Raw genomic sequence first — 22,164 nt, 5'->3', positions numbered from 1 at the left:
GAAGAGGATTGCAAGGCGGTCAGACCACTCAGAACTGCAGAAAGGCATCACTGTGAAGATAGCAAAAGCTTCCATATGGTGTACTTTTACTTTCAAAATACTCTTTTTCATAAACAAAGAACTCAAAGCACCAGACTATAAAGACTCCATCTCATTGGCCTATGTTTTCTGAAAATCAGCTTTGGATGCCTCTGCTGTTGGATGCTTGACTTCAGACATAGTGACACTATATGTGGGACTACACACACAAGAAATTTGATGGCAAACTTTTCATATGTATTCCATGTATTATACACACCTACAGCCAAGGTCAAATGTCTTTTAACCTCAGCAATAAAAGACAGTATTAGTTTAGAGAATTCTCAGTGAAAATGGCCTAGAATTAAAGACTGGAAGAACATCCCTGGAAGTGTTCAAGGCCAGGTTGGATGTGGCCTTGGCCAACCTGATCTAGTTGGTGGCATCCCTGCCTATGACGGGGGGGGTTGGAAATAGATGATCTTTAAGGTCCCTTCCAACCTGAGCCATCGTATGATTCTATGAAAAGAAATTCTCTATCCCCTTTGCACAGACAGAACCACTTCTACCAGTGCAAATGTAGTTCAATCATTTTTATGGGGACAGAGATGTTATACAGCTTTCCAGCGTCTCAGATGAAAAAACAAGTGCAGAATCAGGACTCGTATGACCACCCTCACCTTCTTTTGGAGAAAAAAAAAAAAAAAAGTATAATCTATTCATGCAGCTAAGGATGGTAGATAACTGATATATATCAGTGTGACTCGACTAAGTTGAATGGAATGAGATCTGTGCAGTTCTGGCCATTCTGAGTTATCAACACTGACTCAATATAGGTTACCAGTGGCTGCAAAGCAATACCAGACAGAAATGTTATGCTTAGCTTGGAAAATCCAGTTTAACCCCTCAGTCATTCAAAATGCTCATTTGCCTATGTGCTCTCTCTCCACCTTGCCACAACTTATTCTGATTCTCTTTCTGGCCATTAGACTCTAGTTGAATTTTGCAGGTGACTTTGTGCTTAGTGTGATACTTATTTTGAGATAGCTCCTGACCTTCAGCACCCCACCCCTAATTTGAGCACACCTCCTTCTCCACATATACTGCAACGCACAGGAAAGATAATTAGCAGATCGGTGGAAGAGAGAACATGCTCTCAGAGATCCTTATGCCAAAGTTGTCCTATGAACATAAATATTCTAACAAGCTTTATCCTGTCACAATAGAGCCATAAAGTTGCTCTGTTCAGCACATGATAATGGCTTTGTAATTCAATTATTGGTAGAATTTGCCTTTAGGGATTTATCTTCCTTTAGCCTCAGCACTCATACAAATTCCTTATCGTAAATCCTGCCAGTGCAAAACCAGCTCCCCCACTGCCTCTGGAACACATCCTGCCACTTCATGTTAAAAAACTGATAGCTTATTCCAAATTATTGAATTGCAGGTTTTTTGTTTTTAAGGCCGGAGTGCAAACAGCAACATCAAATGAAATTTGTGCAGTCCTTGGTAGCATCAGTTTTACTGGTTCCACTGATTCTTCTATACCACTCTAAATCTTAATTGCCATTCATAAAAATAGTAACATGCAGCCCTGAACAGAGCGCTTTTTGTCCAGAAATACTTGACAATCAACCTTTAAGTAACCTTCCCTGCATGCAACTGATTTACTCAAGACCCATGGAAAAGTACAAAACCAGTAGAACAAGTCAGAAAAAGGGGTTGAGGAAAATTTTTCTTCTCAGCTTTATAGATAAACTCCACTGATTAGTCAAGAGCACAGGGACTTCTCTGATTTGACCAAGATCACACAGTTGTTATGTGGCAGAGATAAAAATAGAGCCTGAGAGTCCTCCAGGCTCCCTTTCCTTTTACTACTAAATTCAGTCCATGAGGACTTTGCAGACATTCTCTGTTCCTTTTTTGCTCACAGGAGGCATTGAATCTGTCCCACAGAGTTCAGTGAGGGAGGAAACTCTTGTGGTTTCTTTAGTTTAGTCTCTATTATGTAAAGTTTTATAGATTTTACTATTCCATGAACATTCTCTAAAGATTGCTTTCTAGCTTTTATATCTCTTAACCATTTTATTCTCCTGACATGTTTTAGAAACAAAAGGCCAGATTCCAGACAGACATAAATCAGTACTTTGTTTCTTATACTTGGCCAATAAATTTTCCCCTGGCAATCATCTAATTAGGTTTTCCCTGCTGTATCTCTGTACTGTTCTTTCCCACATTGTCCTGTTAGGTGAAATTATATAATTTTGTGCAATTCAACGGGCAGCCACTGGGCCAAATCCATCCTATGGAATGCTTTACTTGGTTTGTCACCTTTTATCTAGAGCTGATGGGAAACAGCAATGCAATGAATAAATCCCAACCAGATAAACTCTTCTTAGTTGTCCCACCCTGCAACACCGATCCAGAAAAGCAGGTAGCTGTTGCTGCCAACACTCCCATAGATGAGTGGGTAAATAGGGGTAGAGGTGTGATTTCCAGGCCACTTCCACTCTCACCATCACTTTTAGCAACCACAGAGACAGAATATCCATAACCTTCCATCTGTGATGTCCACATACCCCACAGCTTAATGGACAGTAGCAAATCAAGCCTTCCTTGCCACTACAGTAACAGAACAGCTCTCTTTGGAAAGTTCTGGAGGGGAAACTTGGCTAAAGCTCTAAAATAGATGAATGTGAATTCTTAGTGGGGTAAGCATCCGTTGCTGGTAACGCAGGTGGGAGGAATGTTTTAAAATCAGAATCTGATGTAAATGGATAAAATTTAGTTACCAGGATTAGATCATGATTTTAAGACTCTCCTGTCCTACATCTCTTTTTCACATACTGCAGGAGACTTGAATCATCTTCCTTGGAACTTGCTTGAAGAGAATGAAGGAAGAAGATACCCTGTAATTAAAGCCTCTGAATTCAGCTTCCTGATACCATGCACCAAATCTATCTGATTTACTTCTTCTCTGATGGTACAGTCTAATAGGGTCATGGCTTCCCACTCTGTTAATACATGTGTTTTTGGCATCTTGTAGTGCTGCAACCCAGTCAGGATGCTACAGAGGAGGTCAGGAAGTCATATACAGCAAGAGGGTAAAGTCAACTCTGCTTAGACATTATGCTTCTCATTAACCATACAACAGAAAATAGCAGTGAAACCTTCCTGACATAGATCCACACAAATCCACAGACAGCTTTACTATGTCACTGTTTCACTCCCTTCAGGGGCTGTCCTTTATAGGTGTATACAGAGAAACCAGCTTCTTTGTCCAGTGCCTGTTGAAAACTGACATATTTCAGGCTTCTGCTACTAAGGAACTCCCAAATCAAGCTTTTGAACCAGGTATGTTGATGCCTGCCTAATTCTGCAGATCTTTAGTAGGGAGCAAGTGGAGAACTGGAGAGAAGTTAGAGCTCAGGGGAGGCTGTCCTCATTTATAAAGTAACTCTGGATGATTGTTTCAAAATAAGCCAGCTGAAATAGGCAAAACAAAACACACCAACCTGTGTATCAATCAGAATAAGGTAGTTCAGTCCCAGAAGACTTACTCAGATGGAATATACCTCTTCTCCTCCGTCCTCCCTATTGATAATGGAAGGACAAGACTCTAAAGGGAGTTGGGGGCCAGAGTTAGAAAAATGGATAAGACATTACTCAGTTATGACTTCTAGGATAACATTCAATATACTATTTTACTCCCATCTTTGTAGTTTTCATGACAAAAAAAAAAAAAAAGTCAAGAGCACACTTTCTCTCACAAGGTGGAAGTATGCCAAACTAAGGTTTTGAGATTGAGGAGTTATATCTTACTCTGCCAAATCTTGATTTGAGTAACTAGTTATCTCGAGAGACTACTGAGACCAAAGGATCTGTTTATTATAGACTTAGAGGACCAGAGTTTAATCAGCACCCTGCCCTGTGATTTTGGGCAATTTTCTCAGCCTTGTCCAAAGAAGAAAGATGTGTATTTTGGATCTCAGTTTCTTAAGAACTACGACTTATCAAAAATCCAAAGAATCTAAATGAGCTTTTAACAGCAACAGAAAATGATACTGAATGTCTTTTTTTTTTTTTTTTTTTTCCCTTGCTGATCCATGTGGGACTTGTCAGGTTGTGCATCTCTGCAAGCCAGACAGGAATAAAATCCTGATTCCCAGGATAAATCTGAGAGGTTTCAACCTTCATTTGTAGCAAAAAAGATAGAGCTACATCAGGGTCCAGCTGTCTGGTAACCATAAGCAGACGTTTTCACTAAACCCTTTGAAATAGCATTAGGATCTTTAATGAACATTGCCAGCTGAGATTATGCTTCGTTGTACTCTGGCTGGGTGTTATGCCGACGTTTCTGGTGAGAAAACACTAAGTTTCTGGGACATTGAATGGTGACCGTATGCTCTAATATGTTGCTAGCCTGCAGATCATCTGTATCTTTAAGCTGGCAGTCATGAAACTACCAAAAGAATATTAGCAAGGGAACAGCATCTTGTGTTACAGAGGCTTGGACCTTCAGTCTGACTTTCTCCCAAAGCCAAATTTCAATGGGAAGCAAATTTGCAGTGTCCGATTCAGGAAGGAATTAAAAAAAAAAAGCAAATCAAACAAAATTCACCACTTTTACTAGTCCCTATCAGCCAGCTGCTTATTCAGATCCCCTGAAAACTGTCATAGGTGACACGCCTATCTGACATGTACTCATTTCCACCATATTTAAGCTATGAAATATGTATTTTTTTATTTAACTTTTTAGTACACTTCAATTCATCAGGTATGGCTTTTGTGTTAGATCAAGCAGATGATTTTCTGGACTGGCTGTCACAATGCTCTTTGATTGGCATCTTCCCCATCAGCCTCCAGCAGTTGCCCTGCAGAGATTAAAAGGTCTTGTTCAGCAATACACAGCCTCATTTGTAAACAGCCCAGACACTATGCCATTTAAATTGCTTCAGCCCACCTGGACAGGCATGCAAAATCTCACGAAGCCAAGATCTGACAAGTATGCTGGGACAGTTTGCCAGGCTTGCTCTAACTGCTTGAATATAATGGAGTTTTTAACAGGGCTTTTACAAAGCTTTGACACATTTTTTCCCTTGATTTTCAGCTCTTTCAGCTGCTCCAATGAACACAGTCAGACCTTTTAAAATACAGTTTCTAACCTCCTCTGGAAAATAAAAGATATATACTATACAATTCTTCTTTAAAGATTATCTTTCCTTGCCATTGCTCATAAAAGAAACACAAATATAGCCCTATCTACTCATCTGTCCTCCCAGCTGCTTACCAGTTTATCTTTTTCTCCCTTTCAGTGTGTATGCATATCTTTGAGGGGAAAAGTTAGTTGGCCTGTTTTGTTTGTTTGTTTGTTTTTACAAACTTTGCATCCATTTTTTTCTCCTCATGCTCAGAAAAACACAAGACAGTCAGAGTCATAACAACATCTTTTCCCAAACTGACATATCTACTGTAACGTCATTAGGGGACCATTAATATCATGGACACCTGACCCTATCAAAAATCAGATGTATTATGACATTTTTATTTCTAATCTGTTATGGCCATGTAGTGCATGAAAGCCTTGAACTGTAATTTTTCTCTGATTAAGACCGTCAGCTTCTTAAAGTATGGAATGATATTTCTTTTGTATTTCTTCCATTTGCTTGTCTGTGTGAAATAACCAAATAAGTAAAGAAATTAATAGCACTGATACACTTTGATTATATGATTATGATATATTATATGATTATGATTATAACTTGATACAATTTGCTACCTGTTTTTTTTTTTCCATTGTTCACTGTATGCTTGTTTTTAAGACAATTTTATTATTTGACTTTTTTTTCCTTGATAATTTTCAGGGGTAGGTTATGATCAGAATTAGTTGAGAATCTTTTCAGAAAATTTCCCATTTTAGTAAAAGAATAATTTTTAATGAGCTTTAAACATTTATTACTATTATTATTATTATGCTAATTTATTTTAGGGCCACAACTAATTGTGATATCTTGACTTACTGACTTTCATAAAATAATTTCTGGCTCAATGTATGACTTGATGAGAGGACCAGAATAAAAAATCTAGTTTTTAATAATCAATTTTTGCTTGAATATTTTGGCCATCGCAAACTGTATGCACTTTGACTAGGTTGTGGTTTTTTTCAACCATTGGTCCTGAATGTTTGGATTTGCTAGTCACAAGGTATCGCTGCTGAGCTTTGACTGCTTGACTGGACCACTTAAAGCAGGAAAAAAAGTAAAGTAATTCCCAATATGATTGATTTGGCAATTGCCTTAACATTTGCATTCACTACAAACCAGAGTCTTTGCCAGCAAAATTCCAGGAATGTATGCTGAAAATCACCATGTATAACAAAAATAAACTGAGAAGCATTTAGATAAAGCATTTATCCACCCTTCCTAACTATCATCTACTACATTCTCTTCCCCTAATGCTGACCACATTAGGAAAACTATGCTATCAACAATAAGTCATGTACATTAACTTGTTTTTTCTGTATTACCCTGCCGAACTAATATTGCTTAGAATACTCCTTCCTAGCAATTAGGGTATTTTCATACAGCACAGTTCCAGAATTACTAAGCACCTTTCTAACTTTAATGCATTTTTCTGTCACAGTACATTTAACAGCAAAATATCAAGAACCTGCCAGATAAATAATAAAAAACATAAAAAATGTTGACACAGTGCAGAACCGCAGTGCCTTGGGGGTGTATGCAGTGTGATTCTTTTATGTTTCCATCAGGTACATAGGTTTGAATGCATTACACTTTCCTCAATATATCACTTCCACATATCTAGATTATGTAAACAGCTATGTGATAAGATATCCTAATTACAGCAATTATTAGAGATGATAGTTTTACCTTTTACTAAAGCCTGCCCAACACATATGCATGAACAAATGTGTCCTTACCACCTTTTAATGAGGTACAAAATCAGATAGATCTTTTTCTTCCCTCCCCCTCTGCTTTTTCATTTTCAGTTGAGAAAAGTCCAGCCACCTCATTTATAGGTTTGAGTTTTTCTGCTCATTCCCTCCACCCCCACCCCAATATGTTCCTCCACAGTGATATTACAATCTCTTCCATCACAAGTGTGGATGTCAGAGCATTGCTTACAGATGAAAGTAGAAGAATGAAAAAAGGGGAACAGGTGAGCTCTGAAGAAACAAAGATCTTGTTCTCATGTTAATGACTCCATTTCATGAAATAGATGATGCAAAAACACAAAATACCTGTGAGCTACAAGGAGCTGAGTTGTCTCTATACAAAGTGTTTTCTCAGAGTTATGTAGCAGGCATCAACAGAGTGTTTTAATGTTCTTCAGGGCTTTAAATTTCTCTAGGGCAGTAGTAGGAGGGGGTCTTTCACAAACCAACCAAAAATAAGTGAATAAAAAATAAAATTATCTTGCAGATATAAGATATGCAGATATCTTATAAGATACGCAGATATAAGAAATGCAGTTGTAAATGGCATTATAGTTTCTCTGACAGCATTTTCAGGCAGAGCCTTTCCAAGACTAAAACTAGCAAGCCCAGTGATGTTTATTCACAAGACTTAGAGTGACCCACAAACTAATTACAAAACCAACATAACAGAGTAAAACGTCAATTTAAATATCAGTGAGAAATCAGGAAAATGCATCTTTGTTTTCATCAATCATTCAAATCCTTTTAGAAGTCTTTAAAGTCTTACAGATGTTCCTTCTCCGTTAAAGAAGCAGCATTAAGTAAATGCAGTCTCAAGAGCCTGATGCCAAAGCCTTTGCTTTGTGTCTTCCTGATCTTAGTGAAGTCCCAATTTAGACAGGCCTGGAACCAGTCGGTGTTAAAGTAACTACTCAGCCTTCCTTACATATTGGAATGTAGCCTTCATTTCCCACAGAGAATATATAGACCTCGCTCTCTTCACAATACAGTTGTGTTCTGGTGGATCCCTTTCAAATCCGTATGAACTAGAGAAAGCATCAGGAACAGGAGAGAGAATCCCCACAAGCTAATTTCCTTGGAAATTTGTGACTTCAAGACATTGTCCTTTACTATTCATTTCTGCCCTCAAGAATAACTGGAAGTCAGCATTCTGACTTCTGTTTGATTAGACTCTGCATATTCCCAAGCCCAAATGTATAATAATTTATTTTTTTAAAGTAAATAACCCAGGACAGTAAGTCAGGCTCAACCCAACTTGTACATCAGCACTGGCTATACAGATGTTGCTGTAGAAGTCTGGATTTTAACTTCTGATCTGCACCCTCTTATGTCCCAGTCTCCTTTTTTTTTTTTCCTTGCAAGGGAAGTCAGCAGTGGCCATGCTCTGAGGGCAAAGGGTTGCCCTTCTGATTCAGCACTTGAGTGCCTCTTTTGTCCCCAGGTACTTGGCTGCACAGAAAAGCCCAGTGTTGCTTCCTGTGGTATACATGCTCTCAATTGCACATCTATTTTTATATCATGGATCCATTATATCATGGATGTTCACCAGCACTGACAGTGGCCATATAATTGAAGCTGAGTGGGTTTGTTTGTTTGTTTTTTGTTTGTTTTTATTGTGATGACTACAATAAGTAAATCAGAATGAGATTTAACACTGTCTCCACAAGCTGTATTATTTTTAATTTTGATAGTAGAAATACAGTCTACTTTACAGTGAGGTTATGTTATGCAAGGGACATTTTCTTCAAGGTGAAAATACAGGCTTGCAGCTTCATGTTTTGTTTATGGCTGTAGGGAATTCGATGGGTGGTTGGAACCTCTTTTCATCTTTTCATCTTACTCTTTGCCTTTGAAGCTCCAAGGCCGAGTTCTCTTATTTGTAATGTTCTAAGAGGCCTTCAAAGTCTGAACTCCACAGAAAGGAAAAATGATCATTTTCATCATTATTCTTATTGTAGGCATCCATCAGCTCAATTTACAATAAACCACTACTATAACTAATGATGAGAAACTTCAAAGGGTTTGAAGTGAAGTACAGGACTCAGGGATCCAGGAACAGGAGCACTCATTCCACCTCTACGACCCCCTTCAGTCAATACAATTTTGTTGGATGTCCCCAAAACTGGTGTCCCTAGTTTATAGGGCTTTCCACTTTTATTAGCCCAGAAACATGAAAAGACGTAAGTGTTCGTGTGTGTTTGAAACCCAGCTAGGAGCCCCATGGAAAAGAAGTAGGAGTAATATATCTGTGCCTACACAAACACTCACAGAAAAAAAAGTCTAAGTTAAAAATGGAATTCAGTTTGCGAAAGCCTCAGATAACACAGGTTATGAGAAAGAATTAAAAATCAGGAGCAGCAAACAAAATCTTTGGTCTATATCATTTGCAAACCAAGTATTAATTCATTTCTGAAGTAAATTTGACCTAGAGCTCCTACTTCTTTCAAAAATTAAAAGAAAATATTTGACTGAACCTCTCTTGAATCTTGTTATGTTCAAAACCTATGGAACTGGCACAAATATAGAGTTAGAAGCCACCAGAAAGATATAATTTTAATCACCTGGTCCAGCTCCTCCTGATTTCAAGATGATTGTTGGATCTAAAGCTTCTCTTTTAAAGTCCAGATTCACAGGACAAGAGCCAGCATCTGCTCAGAGGTAGACTTCTGCCTCCATATACAGCTGATGAGAACTCTTGCAGAATGACATCCATTTTAAGCAAAAAGAGGAGTAAAATCCCAAATACTAAAAAATAAACATTTTTTATTTAGACTATGACAACCATATCTGTAGGAAAGCAGAACAGCATCTCCTTGATTCCTCAACTTTCTAATTGCTGTTCCATAGCAGGGTATATGTGTGTGTTGGGGGTGTTCAGATAAGCTCTTTACAGAAACTGGTTACAGAGACTTACACTGGATATGCAAATCACCACTATGGAAAGCAAATGCAGGGAGATCTGCCTGCAGTCAGAATTATGAGAAGAGTTACCAGTACACCAGGATCACAGGGTAGGTCTGTGATGGATAAAACTGAATCAAAATGCAAAGAAATTTGCTAGAAATTTGCTGAAAAACTCCAGACTAGAGGAAAGTTTGGTCCTACATCCAGGGATGATTTTTCATACCTTGTTGTGTGGTTGTGACCACACAAATGTTTGAATCTGAAGTTAAAACATCCATTACAGACAACCCATGTATTAAAACTGGGAGATGACCAGATTGTAATTGTAGAGTATAAGTTTATGCAGCAAAAATTATGCTTGCATCAGTGACAAAGAGATACGATACTTCTTTAAAGTAACTTTGGCACCAAACTCCCAAATATTTCACCATTGATGTAACTGACTGGGATTCAAAGATTCAGTAAGAGAATATGTGCGATATGGTTGATCCACAAAGCTTGAAATCTGACTGGAAAGTTTGGGTTGGCAGCGTAGAAGCAATACTACACAGTGATTTAAGCTCACAGTGAAGAAGTGTGCGTGCTTAGTTCAATGGTCATTTACTTACTCATGCTCAGGGACTGAACTGGGTCTAACAGCAGTTAGAAGCACAACAACAGCCACTGGAGATGAGGATGCCCACTGTTACCCACGCTAGAAATGCTAGTGTCTTCAGAGACTCCAAGACTCCATGCTGAGTACAAGCAAGCTAATGCTGAATTTTGTTAAGCTTAAACTCAAAATGTTCACAGAAAATTGCAGAACTCTCCCCTCCCAAATCAATGCTTTCTTCAGACTGTTACACAGGATTTTCAGTTGTTCATCATTCTTAGATCAGACACCACTTTCAAGTGCTGTATAAACACAGAACAGGAGGAATAATGCCCCTTTCATATCAGTTCAAAGTTAATCTTAACAACTAGATACTGACAGGACTGCAGACTGTATTCAGCCACGCTGCCTTCAAGTGCCCTTTTCAAGATCTCTGTACATATGGGGAAGCTGTGTCTGGGAAATAAGGAAAAGGTTTTTGCTCTTACCAGTAGAACCTGTTTGGTGCGACTCCCTCGTGAAGAAGCAGCCATCTTCTGCCAAACTCCACTGAACTGAATAACTGGGGACAAAAACAAACAGTCATGAATCTCAGTAAAACACAGATAATAAAAAAATTAATCCGAAGAAGCCTGCATCACTTCTGAGACAGTGACCTGGGCTTTTTCTTCTTCCAGTCTCTAAGGGACATGTCTGGGAGGGTTGAAAAGTGTCCCTGGTGACTTTTATGGCAGAAACAATACCAAGCTGTACAGCATGGGCTGCAAATGTTGTTACCTTAGGGATCACTATGTGGGCACACCCAGCTACCTGCCATAACTGAAAACTTGCTATCTAACTTTTTGTGGTAGCCTTCAGTAACCATGTAGCATAGAAAGATTGTCTTTCACATCGTTAAACTTGTGGTACAGACCAAACGTATAGCATAGCACAGAAGCTAGGCTATATCCTAGCCTAGCTCTGACAACAGATATAGAGACATGCCTTCCTTGATATCATGTCGGAAGGTCAATCTCTTTCCAGTTACCAGTAGCCATCTTTAGTGAAGTTGTTCAATGTGGAACAAAAGAAGTGCTCTAACATATCCAGATTTCGCATGCAGGACTGACTGAATTTAAATAGCACAAGTAACTTGTACCATGGAAACCTGCAATTCAAACTTTGCTCCTGCAAACAAAGTGACACCATCTTCTAGCCTGGTTACACAAACAATAACCGAATACATCAATCACATCAGAAAATCTTTCTAGAATAAATACCAAATAAGACTGAGAAAGGTCAGGGAAAAAAAACAAATGCCTGTACAGGTATTAGAAATACATTGATATGTCTTTGTGGAACAATATACAAATAGTACTTTTACAGAGCACTTACAAACAGCTTCTCTCCATAAATCCTGCCATCAGGTAATAGTAGAGTGGATGACCACTCAGGTTCTGTTTATTTTGCTTCAAAATTTTCACATGGAAGCACTGATAGGCAGTCAGTTCTATACTTTTCCTGTAGGTTCGTTCCATTTCCCCTCCTTCGCTTGCTTGACAGATATGGACAATCCTCTTTTCAGGCAAGGAAAACTGTGAACTGTCTTTCAAGGACACCACTTCAGAGGTTTTGCAAAAAATGCAAACAACCTGAATCATTATGTGCAATCCTTGATTGATTTTTTTTTTTTTTTTGGAACAAGTAGTGGCAGAGGACTGGCAGGGAAAAAAGGAGTGCGGATGCCTAAGAGAATCACTGAGCAAAGAAGATGATTTTAAAGCTTTGAGTAGACCAGAAAAAAAAATGATTTGAATGTATTTTAAGAATTATGAGACTCTGATTTAAGAAAATTTAAGATCTACTTCCTATTATGCATTATATTGCCTTTGGGAATCCCTATTATGCATTATATTGTCACTGGAAATCCCTACATTCCTCAATTTCCCTACTGTAAAACCTTGGAAGGACATGGAAAGACTAATTAAATTTGTAACAGCAGTTTGGTAAACAGTTTATGTTGAAATCTACTTTAAAATATGGAAGCTGGATATCCACCTCTTTGTTCTCATCTCCTTTTTTCTTGAACACTGTCAAAGAAGAGACAGAGAAGAGAGGGAATAGAAGATAACCAGATTAGGCAAAGGAAACAGTTTAGCTTTGTGGATAGAATTGCATACCCTATTAAAACTTCAGTGGTGAGTCTCTTACTTTTCTTTAAGTACAGATAGATTTTTATTTGAAACTTTACAGCTCACTGACCCTAACAATAACTGAGGAAAAGTCATTTTTGAAAATTAATCTTTTAGGACAAGTAACAGTGACTTCTGAAAAGTGTTCTGAGGTCTCCTGATCAAGAGCATTACCATTACAAAATGTATTTTTCCCTTTCACATCCAAAATTCATTTCTAGACCTGCTTTCGTAATTGCACAAGAAATACAAACTAACTTAAGAACAGTGAGTGACTGACAATCTATCTCACCAATAAAAATATTTTCCTTTTTATGTCAAAGCAGTTTCTTCCATGACAAGTAATGTCTGTACAGTATTTAGCAATTTAATTTTTAATGAAGTTCAAGTCATCTCACAGTAAAACTTCATTTAATTTCTTAACAGGGAAGCAATCAAAAAAAAATCAGCAAACACCTCTGTGCTTCCAGATGAGGCATATGTAGGATGCAAGATTTCTGGGGACACTAATATTCAGCCAGCTGAAATCATCACAGTAAATCTTGTCTTCACCCTACTCCATCTCTAGTTTCTCTGAGCACAGCTTTCAGAAAGTTATCACCTTCCTGAATTTGCTGTTGATAGTAACAGTATCCTGAATGAATTTATCACAGCCTGCAGAAGCTTTATCTGTGCTTGTATAGCATCCTCCTTCATCCTGCAATCTCACTGCAGTGCCAGGTGGTTCAACATCCCCAGTGCCACAGCTTCCCTCTGTCTCTTTTAGCACAAATATTTGGAAGGGTTGTTCACCTGGTGTATCCGGTGATTCCCCTGACAGAACAGAAATTGTGATGCTGCACAGCACCCAGGGAACCCTGCTTTCTCTTACTGTGTGCCCTGAACAGGAGAACTGAGTCAGGCAAAAAGGAGAGACATACAAGACATACAATAGTTTCAAAGGGAGTTCACAGATACAGCGGTTCTGCTATGTCAGGGTTTTCTTCTCAAAATAGAAGCCATTGCCCAGTGAGCTACGGAAAGCATGTGAGAAAAGGAAATAGCTCTCATAGGGATTTATCAGCTCCCTGGGAACTCATGCCCAAAGCTCTTACTGTCTTTGATGAGACACTTTAATAACCCGGCTTTAGAAGCTTTTCTTCCTTCGCATTATTTCATCACCAACCTCAGCCTTTACTCAGCAGTGCAAGCAGTGTTAATGTATCTTTAGCAAAAGGGAAATTCCCCAACTTATGCAACACCTCCAACAAAAGGGAAAAAGATCCTTTGCATTGAGGATTTTTTTCAGACATTTTATTCTAAGTATCATTCATTTTAGACTTAGTTTATTTAGTTGTACCAGAAAAAAAGAAATATTTGGAGGCTAGTTTTTTTGTCATATACTAGATATGACACAGCTGGGATTATTTTTTTCCCCATTTAGCAATTACAGTGCTCATATGGTTATTTTTTAAACCCAAGATCATATTTTGTTGTTGTTATAAAAGCTCATTCTCCCCTGGGACGATTTCTGACAGGCTTCTACATGCAGTCCCTTCAGAGATGACATTTTATTTTCTTTGGCAAGCACTGCTGTTTGATGACAATTTTCATTATGAGACTGAAATTAGATAATGTTCTCTGCTACACTCTTTTTTCAACCACTAATACAAAAATAACTTATTACAATGTATGTTCTCATCTCAGGGCCAAGTAGTGATCTGGCATTTCTGTTTTCACTAAGACAAAATTGTTATGAAGTACAAATCTGGTATTGATCTCTCAGATTTGACCCTTCTTCATCAGGGAATAATTCCCTTTTGCTTCTTCTTCTATTTTGTGTTTATTTTTCTGTGCAGTACCTGGAAACTTAAGTCATTAACTTTTTTTTTCTTTTTTTTTTTTTCTGTTTTTTAAATCCTAATACACTATGAATTAGAAATCTACCAGCTATCTCTTTCAGATGGGAAAACTGAAATACAAAAGAAATTTAAAGTCTGTCCCAAGGTGACAAATACCTTTTGATGATGAACAGGGATTTAAATAAACCATCTGAAATGCAAGCCAGTCCCCTAGCTATAGAAAGAACCTTCTTGCAACACTATTCTCCTTCTGGAACAGGGAAAATTGACTTTGGGAATCTCAACTTCTTTCCTGATCATTATCCAACAATACCTGTATGCTACTCACATGCTCTGTTAATTGTTTCCCAAATTGTGTGAGAAGCATGAGAGCTGCTCATGTATTTCACAGTCACAGTGTAAGCTTCACTTTTACATTCTTTGAGATACAAGAGTAACAGCAGGTTAGAGTTACCATGTAATCTTCGCATTCCCTTCTAATTTCCTGATCTGTCCATCACTAGTTTTAGACTTGAGTAAATTATTTTTTATTTATATATATATATATATATATTTTGCATTTTGGCCTATATTCATTGATATAATTTTCATTTTGAGGCAAATAAAAACATTCTTTAATATACAGTTATTTTTAAACACAGAAAATATAATTTGTAAACTGGGAAAAAATTTCCAATAATGTGATGAAAATAATGAAGAAAAAAAAAATCTCAAATATGTTTGTAGTTTAAAAAAATGATTTTGTGAAGAGGAATAAAAACATACATACAAATTCTTAGTAAAAGTAAAATATTTAACAGAAATGAGTCAAACCTGATTGATTTATTTACTTTAGTTTGTCGATTTGCACTATAGAAAGTGTTTTAATTCCTGAATACATATTGAGAAAAAATGATGTTTTTCCTAAATGTTCCATGGAGAATAACTGGCATTTTGACTTTACTGATCAAGACTGAAACATCACTTCTAGAAGGGAAAGTGTGTACTAGGGAAGAGGAAAAAGAACTCTACATTTTTCTTTATTTCAGCTCTTGAAAATCTCTGTAAAGCTCTCAAGGTCTTCACTTTATAATACGCTCTGATTTTTGGATGGTTCTAGACACATTCTAGATGTCATGTATCTTTCTTTGCCCTTCCGTTCTGTATTGTATAGAACTAGCATTGGTATTGTATCATCATATAACCATGAGCCAGTTCACACCTATAAGAGCTCTGTCCCCTTCCATATTTTTTCTCTCTCTGTTTTATTCTCCCCTGGTTGGCCCACATATTGTATCTCCAACACGTTCTCTTGCAGTCAGATTTCTAAGCTATTTAGAATAGATTTCATCTACTGTAGTATGCATTTACACAATATAAAAATTACTGGGGCTGTCAGTAACTAGAATAATACAGGGAAATTACAAGTGCAGGTATGTGTAAGGACAAGTTTCCCCTATAATAGGTACTTCTATAAAGGTTTCCATTATTCAGAGTGGTGGAAATTATTTTCCCATATTATTTCTAATACTTTTGTTTTTCATACACCAAGCAGCATATCAAAGAGTTAGGAGTTAGAAGAATTCTGTGTACATTTACTTATCTCAGGCAGATTAGAAAGGCAACCACCCTCACATTAAAGTGAATAAAAACAAAATTCAGTATCTTAAAAGTCAGGGAAATTAGACAAAGTCTAGCTGAACACACGGCAGCATTTTAAACCTCATAAGCCATAAGGGACCATTCATACCAGAGTACATCTGTCCTAACACAAACGTAAAACCTTTGCGTGAAAAAAGACAGAGTCCCAAAGTTGGAAAAGCCAGTGTTAGTGGGCATAATTGTGATTCAGGAAAGGTGAAGTTTTCCTTATTTGCAGATTACAGAGGAATAACTGAATTAAGTTAGAATGAAGTTTAATTTCACCACTATCTCTTCTTAGAAACAGGTCTTCAACAGCTACTTGGAAAAGCAATATCCTAACACTTTGTATATTCAACAGATCCTCAAAATATGGTCTCAAACTCCAGTAATCCTTGGCTCACAAAATATTGTGGCAGGTAAGGCTTTTCACAATCTAACACACTGCATGAAGAATCACCTCTTTTTGCTTATTCTGAGTTTGTCTCCTGACAATTTCATTTGAATGAAATGCACCTTGTATTGTAAGAGGAAGTGAACAATAGTTTCCAATTTACTTTATAAATATTATTTTCCATAATGGCCTATACTGTGAATTTTACTCTTTTCTCTGGAACAAGAAGGTTACTGTTGGAAATGATGGATTATACAGAACAATGGTTCTGTAATAAGATTTCTACATTTCATGGGCTTCAAAACCAGCTTTGAATATTTCACTGAACTCTTAGAAAACATTTCAACAGATGCCACTGATTCCCTTCCTCGCATTATTCATCAGTTTCTAGATACTTTACAAGTCTCTGAACCAAAATACTACACTTTGAACCACAGCATTAATATCAAGGAAGTCAATATTAACTTATAACTTATACATATATATATATATATTATATATATAAAGATATATATCTAGAATATACATATATAAAATACATGTAAGTTATAAGTTAATATATAAAAAATATAACTTATAACTTGACTGTAAAGAAATGATTCAGTAGCTAGTGAACTGCTTCAATAGTTCTCCCAATGGAGAGAGGTATCTCAAACAGAAACTTACTGCAAAGAACACAATCTTCCCACCATTTCATAGATAAATTTTGCAAATCTCCACTGAAAAACTATGGAAAAATTGTAGTGTGTAATACAGAGGCTCATCCTTCAGACATTTCCCCTAAAGGGATCACGTGAGTCTCAAGTACTGTAAAACATGAGACCTTCACTCACTGTTATGGAACTAAACCAAACAACACTAACTGAGCATTCATATATTTTCCTAACTTACCAGAAGTCTTATTTGGTTTTGTATTTTTGCGTATCAGTCTACAAGTGCTTTAAAACTCCAAAATAAGTAACTAAAATATGAGATTTGAAGGCCTAATGATTTTTAGGCATCAAACAAATTTGATTCATGTTGATGTAATCACCTGTGGTACGGGATTCCAACCTACAGAACCCTGTTTGTGTATTTGGAATTGTCCAACTCATGAAGTTGAAATCTTCTGACATAAACTCACATTTTCAGAACAAACACAACAAGTTCTTAGCAGTTTCATAAAGCATTGCATCTGGGTGAGCTTGGGAGATGCACTTTAATAAAACTTCACTGTGAACCACCTATTTCATTTACCAGCACTGAATTTTCCCTGAGATTTTCCCAGCTGAAAATCTGGGTCTTATGAGGTGGCTGAATTATGTTTATTTGGCTGTTGAGCCTGATGGGTAACAAGGCATGGCATCAACCAGATGTTGCTAGCAAATGCAAACTTGTATTAAAGAAAGCAGTCCCCATCCCTGCTCATTTCCAATGAGCTCTGTGCTTCCCAGAGCCAGCACGTAAATGCTACCTGCAAACTCACTGAATTCACCATACTTTCACAGTAATCTCTATATCATCCAGGACAACAAAGAAACAGTTACTCATTTAACATTTGACCTTGAAAGCACATATGAAGTATTGAGAATCTGAATGACCCACCAATTCTGATAAAATACCACTTGAAGGGTCATTATGCTAATCAAGACTTACCATCACCTCATCTGCTCTCAAGAGATTCATTTTCACAGCCAAAGCTTTCTGCCAAACATGAGTCCCTTGTGGCCTCAGCTCCATTTTAACACCTACACAGCATGGATGCAGATATGACCGACCCATTGTGTCCATGATGTTTCATCATTTGGCATTAAAACTAATGGTGTTCTGGTTTCATGGAAATTTACAAGCAATTGTATTGGCATGATGTCTCCAGTGCACTCAATACTTATGCTAAACATGTGGCAGAAAACACGATTTTAACAGCAGATACTTAAAGGAATCTGCACAGCCAGAAAGAGCTAGTAGTATCACCAGTCTGTTCGCCAAAGCGAGGCTGCAGAATCTTAGCTGCTAACTCAAGCAAGAGAGAGAATTATTCAAGCCAACAACTGATGGCTGAGCTAGACTGTATCTTTTGGAGACATGTCCAATCTCAATGTTTGAACCTTTTTTGAAAAACATTGAATCTTAATTCCAAGGGATGATGAATTTATCACTCTACTTGGTAAATTGTCCTAAAGGTTAATTCCTTTCTCTGCTCAAAAAAAAAGTTATATCTGTAACAGGAAAGAGGCTATCCTGCACTTGCTTTCTGTTGTGCTGTAAATTTATTAGGTTCGTTCATAACTTTTTAGATAACTGAATTAAAGAAATGCATTTTGTGCTAAAAGATATATCGTATGAGAATGAGAACAGAACAGAAAATGCTTATTACAGCAGAATTCAGGGGTAAGTGTCAGAGTTACTATGCACACATACATAGTTTCATATTTGAAAATAAACTACTTTTTATCATTTTTACTATAGTGGAATCTATGACTCCAAGTGAATTTAGTGTTCACAGGTGCTTTGCATAATAAGAAACTGGAGACACATAGGAGCGTACAGTCAAAACAAATGACAGTCAGAAAAGGGAGAGGAGAATCAGTTACAGAAAAGTGAAGGGAGTTGCTGAAAGCTACAGAGATCAGTGGCAGACTTAGTGATAGCAAACACATTTCCTTATTCACAATCCATTGCACTCTCCGTTTCTGAAGAAAAGAAAAAGTCAATTTCATGGAAGTAGGAAAATGGGAATTACACAGAGCAAAAAAACCTTGCAGAGAAACAAGTGATCTACCCGTAGCTATATAGCATCCAAGAACCCGAAAGCAGCAAATGAACAACTCCTCTAAGGGTACAGAGGGCTCATGTTTATACAGATGGATAAGCAAGGACATACTGATTTGCCTAAAGATGAGTGAGTCAGTGGTAGAGAGCAGTGATTACTGCTTTCCTTCTAAGTTTTTCCTTCTCTTTCACAGATCATGCCTATGGCCCAGATATGCATCTGCCTTTCTGGACAGACAGGCTGCTGCTAGGTTCTGTTATTTGATTTTTTTTCTTTTTCAAACTTTTTTTTTTTGGGGGTGGGGGGAAAGGAGGAGGGGAGGGTGTCTTTCTTGTGTACCTTTTACATCTATATAACCTCATTTTATATGACCTAGGTAGATGAACCCTTCCCTGCCTTAAAGATGGGTATGAAAAGTAACAGAGAGTTTCAGTGTTAACAAAACGGCTTTGATGCCACTTAGTCTATCTCACAAAAGTTACTGATCATATTCACCTGGACAAATATCTACTTCAGAAAAAAAGAGACTGAAAAAAAAAAACACAACCACAAAATAAGCAACATCTCCTTCCTTCCCCCAAACAAACTAATGCTGTAAACAAATATTATGAGAGAATAGTTTTTAAAAGTTTTGTCCAATGTCAAGTAAAATTTCAGTATGCTGATTGGGGAAGGGAGCTTCCTGTTTACATTTTGATGCAATTTCATTGAGATTTGTTTTTAATTTAGTTTTTTAAATTGAGAACTTAAAACAAGGCCAAGATGGAGCCTTGAACAATGACCCACTACCAGAAATAGGACATCCCCTATTCATTCAGTGATGTCCTCCATGCAGGGAACATCTTTATTCCCTCCTTATGCCTCAGTTTCCCTCTCCATAAAATGCAACAAATGATAATTAACAGTTCTGTGAACAAATGACCATTAAGAGGTGAAAAACTCACCAAGGCCCTAAGGATTGTTCTAATAGAAAGTCACAAGACATGTAGTCATTCAGAAAACTGAAATTTGTGCCATTTCTTCCTGACACACTCAAGAAGGACAGAAAGGCTTATTTACGACGTATTGTCTGCTAACTCCGAGTAGCTTAAAAACAGCATGATTTTTCTCAAAGGCAAAAATAAAAAAATAATTTAAAAAATCCCTCTTTTTCATAGATGAGGATTGAGAGGCAGAGAGGGTGGGAAATGAGACCAGGGTGATTTTTCACTTCCCATGGTATTTGTCCTCTTGAAGGTTTTGAATGAGGAAAGCATGTACAATTTTACCTTCACATACCCTTCCAACTGCACCTGATCCCACCTTCTTTATTGTAGGAAACTGAGGAAGATGGCATGGTTTGACAACAGAAGATATGTTGTCCCACAACAGACTCCTGATTTGCTGAACAGCACTTTAGCTACGCAGCCAAGCATCAGTCCCTAACACACCTATCTCCACCGTGTGACACGCACAGTCAGTAAAGATAGACAGACGGAATTAGATTCTTGGGGAAGTTTAAAAGAAAAAAAAAAGAAAAAAAAAAGAAAGAAAAAAAACACAAAGAAAAAAGAAATGTAAACCATTTACTCATGCTGTGTTGACAAAGCTCTTTTAGTCTGGGGTGCCCTGCCTTTCAAGAGTTTGTTTAAAATGAGAGAGGAGAAGCAAAAAGAATAACTCCATTTTAATTTATTTTTTTATTTTTTTTTTTTTAGCCTTTGTTGCTGTTTTTCAGTTCTTGAGTATCTTTGCACATTTGTTCCTGAGCTGGGCAATTACGATTCTGCATTTCACCCACCTTGTGTTTCCCAATTTCACCCATATTTCATCTCTCCAAATAGCTCTGTTATTCCTGTCTGATTACTAACCATTCTTCTGTGTGTCTGACCCATTTAAATAGCAGATGATGTCTCCACATGAAGTAGAGACTCTTACTTTCACCCTCTGATTTCACAGCAAACTACTTCTGAAGATTACACAGTAACACTTAAGTAATACTCCCACAAAATACGGCCCCTCATCCTACAGGCAAGCTGATTAAACCCACGATAGCTTGCACATACAAGACCTCCAGCAAGTTTTTACCTTGCAAGCAGAGCTTCACAGTGGCTGAAGTTTCCTCCTGATTTGTAACTCCTCTTACACAGAAAACAGAGAAGCATGCAGTAGTTCTGCAATTACGGGGTAAGAATTAGCCATGTAACAACTGTACTTTCAGACAGAACAATAAATGCAATCATGAAGCAATTAGCACAGGTGGCAGACGGTTTGCTGCTCATTTTTTTTTTTTTTTTTTTTTTCCTCAGGACTGGCAGAAAAAGTCATGACTGAATAAGGGACTGGCCTGTCAGCAATGGTAATTCAAGTCTGCTGCCCAAGGCAGAGACAGAGAGGAAAGATAAGTACGAAAGCAACAGAGTCACTGAAGCTTAATGAGTTATTGCTCATCAGCTGAACCCCAGTAATTAACCACATTCATCTGCACACAACACCCAAGAAACTGGGCTGTAAAGTAACTTCAGTTAACATAGATTTCCCTACCATTTAGTAAATCTCTATTCATCCAAACAAAAAAGATCTGTGGTGCTTATCATAGTGATAGACTCAGTGGGCTGTAAACAGATTGAGGGTTGATGCTTTGTGACCCATTTCCTGTTCATTACAACTGAGCAATAAGAGGCATGCACTAACTGTTGAATTTGCCCTCACCACTACTGAATTGTTTGAATCACTTCTTAGAGTCAAATAGTCCAGTCCCAATGTGATTCCTGTCTCTCCAGCTCTTTGCTCTATTCACCACCTGATTTTCCTGGTCTCACCTGCTGCAATGACAAGATGTAAATGATGTAATAATGACTTGGCTTTCTGGAAGGATGTAAATGTGTTTTCTAATTGATTCTCACCTCCCTCCCGACTGTCAACAGCAGTATTA

General features: G+C 37.5%; 1 protein-coding gene across 1 annotated transcript in view; it reads right to left on the bottom strand.

The window, feature by feature from the left end:
* Positions 1-22,164, bottom strand: part of SORCS1 (sortilin related VPS10 domain containing receptor 1) — a 289,292-nt gene that overhangs the window by 85,440 nt on the left and 181,688 nt on the right. Inside the window, exon 5 of the mRNA XM_035547734.1 lies at positions 10,961-11,034. Within this exon, the coding sequence (XP_035403627.1) occupies positions 10,961-11,034 (74 nt within the window). The remainder of the gene's footprint in view (positions 1-10,960; positions 11,035-22,164) is intronic.

The sequence above is a fragment of the Cygnus atratus genome, chromosome 7 (genome assembly GCF_013377495.2).
Source record: "Cygnus atratus isolate AKBS03 ecotype Queensland, Australia chromosome 7, CAtr_DNAZoo_HiC_assembly, whole genome shotgun sequence".
NCBI classification, from domain to species: Eukaryota; Metazoa; Chordata; class Aves; order Anseriformes; family Anatidae; genus Cygnus; species Cygnus atratus.
The sequence above is the reverse complement of the archived record's forward strand: the minus strand, read 5'-3'. Positions and strand labels throughout refer to the sequence as shown.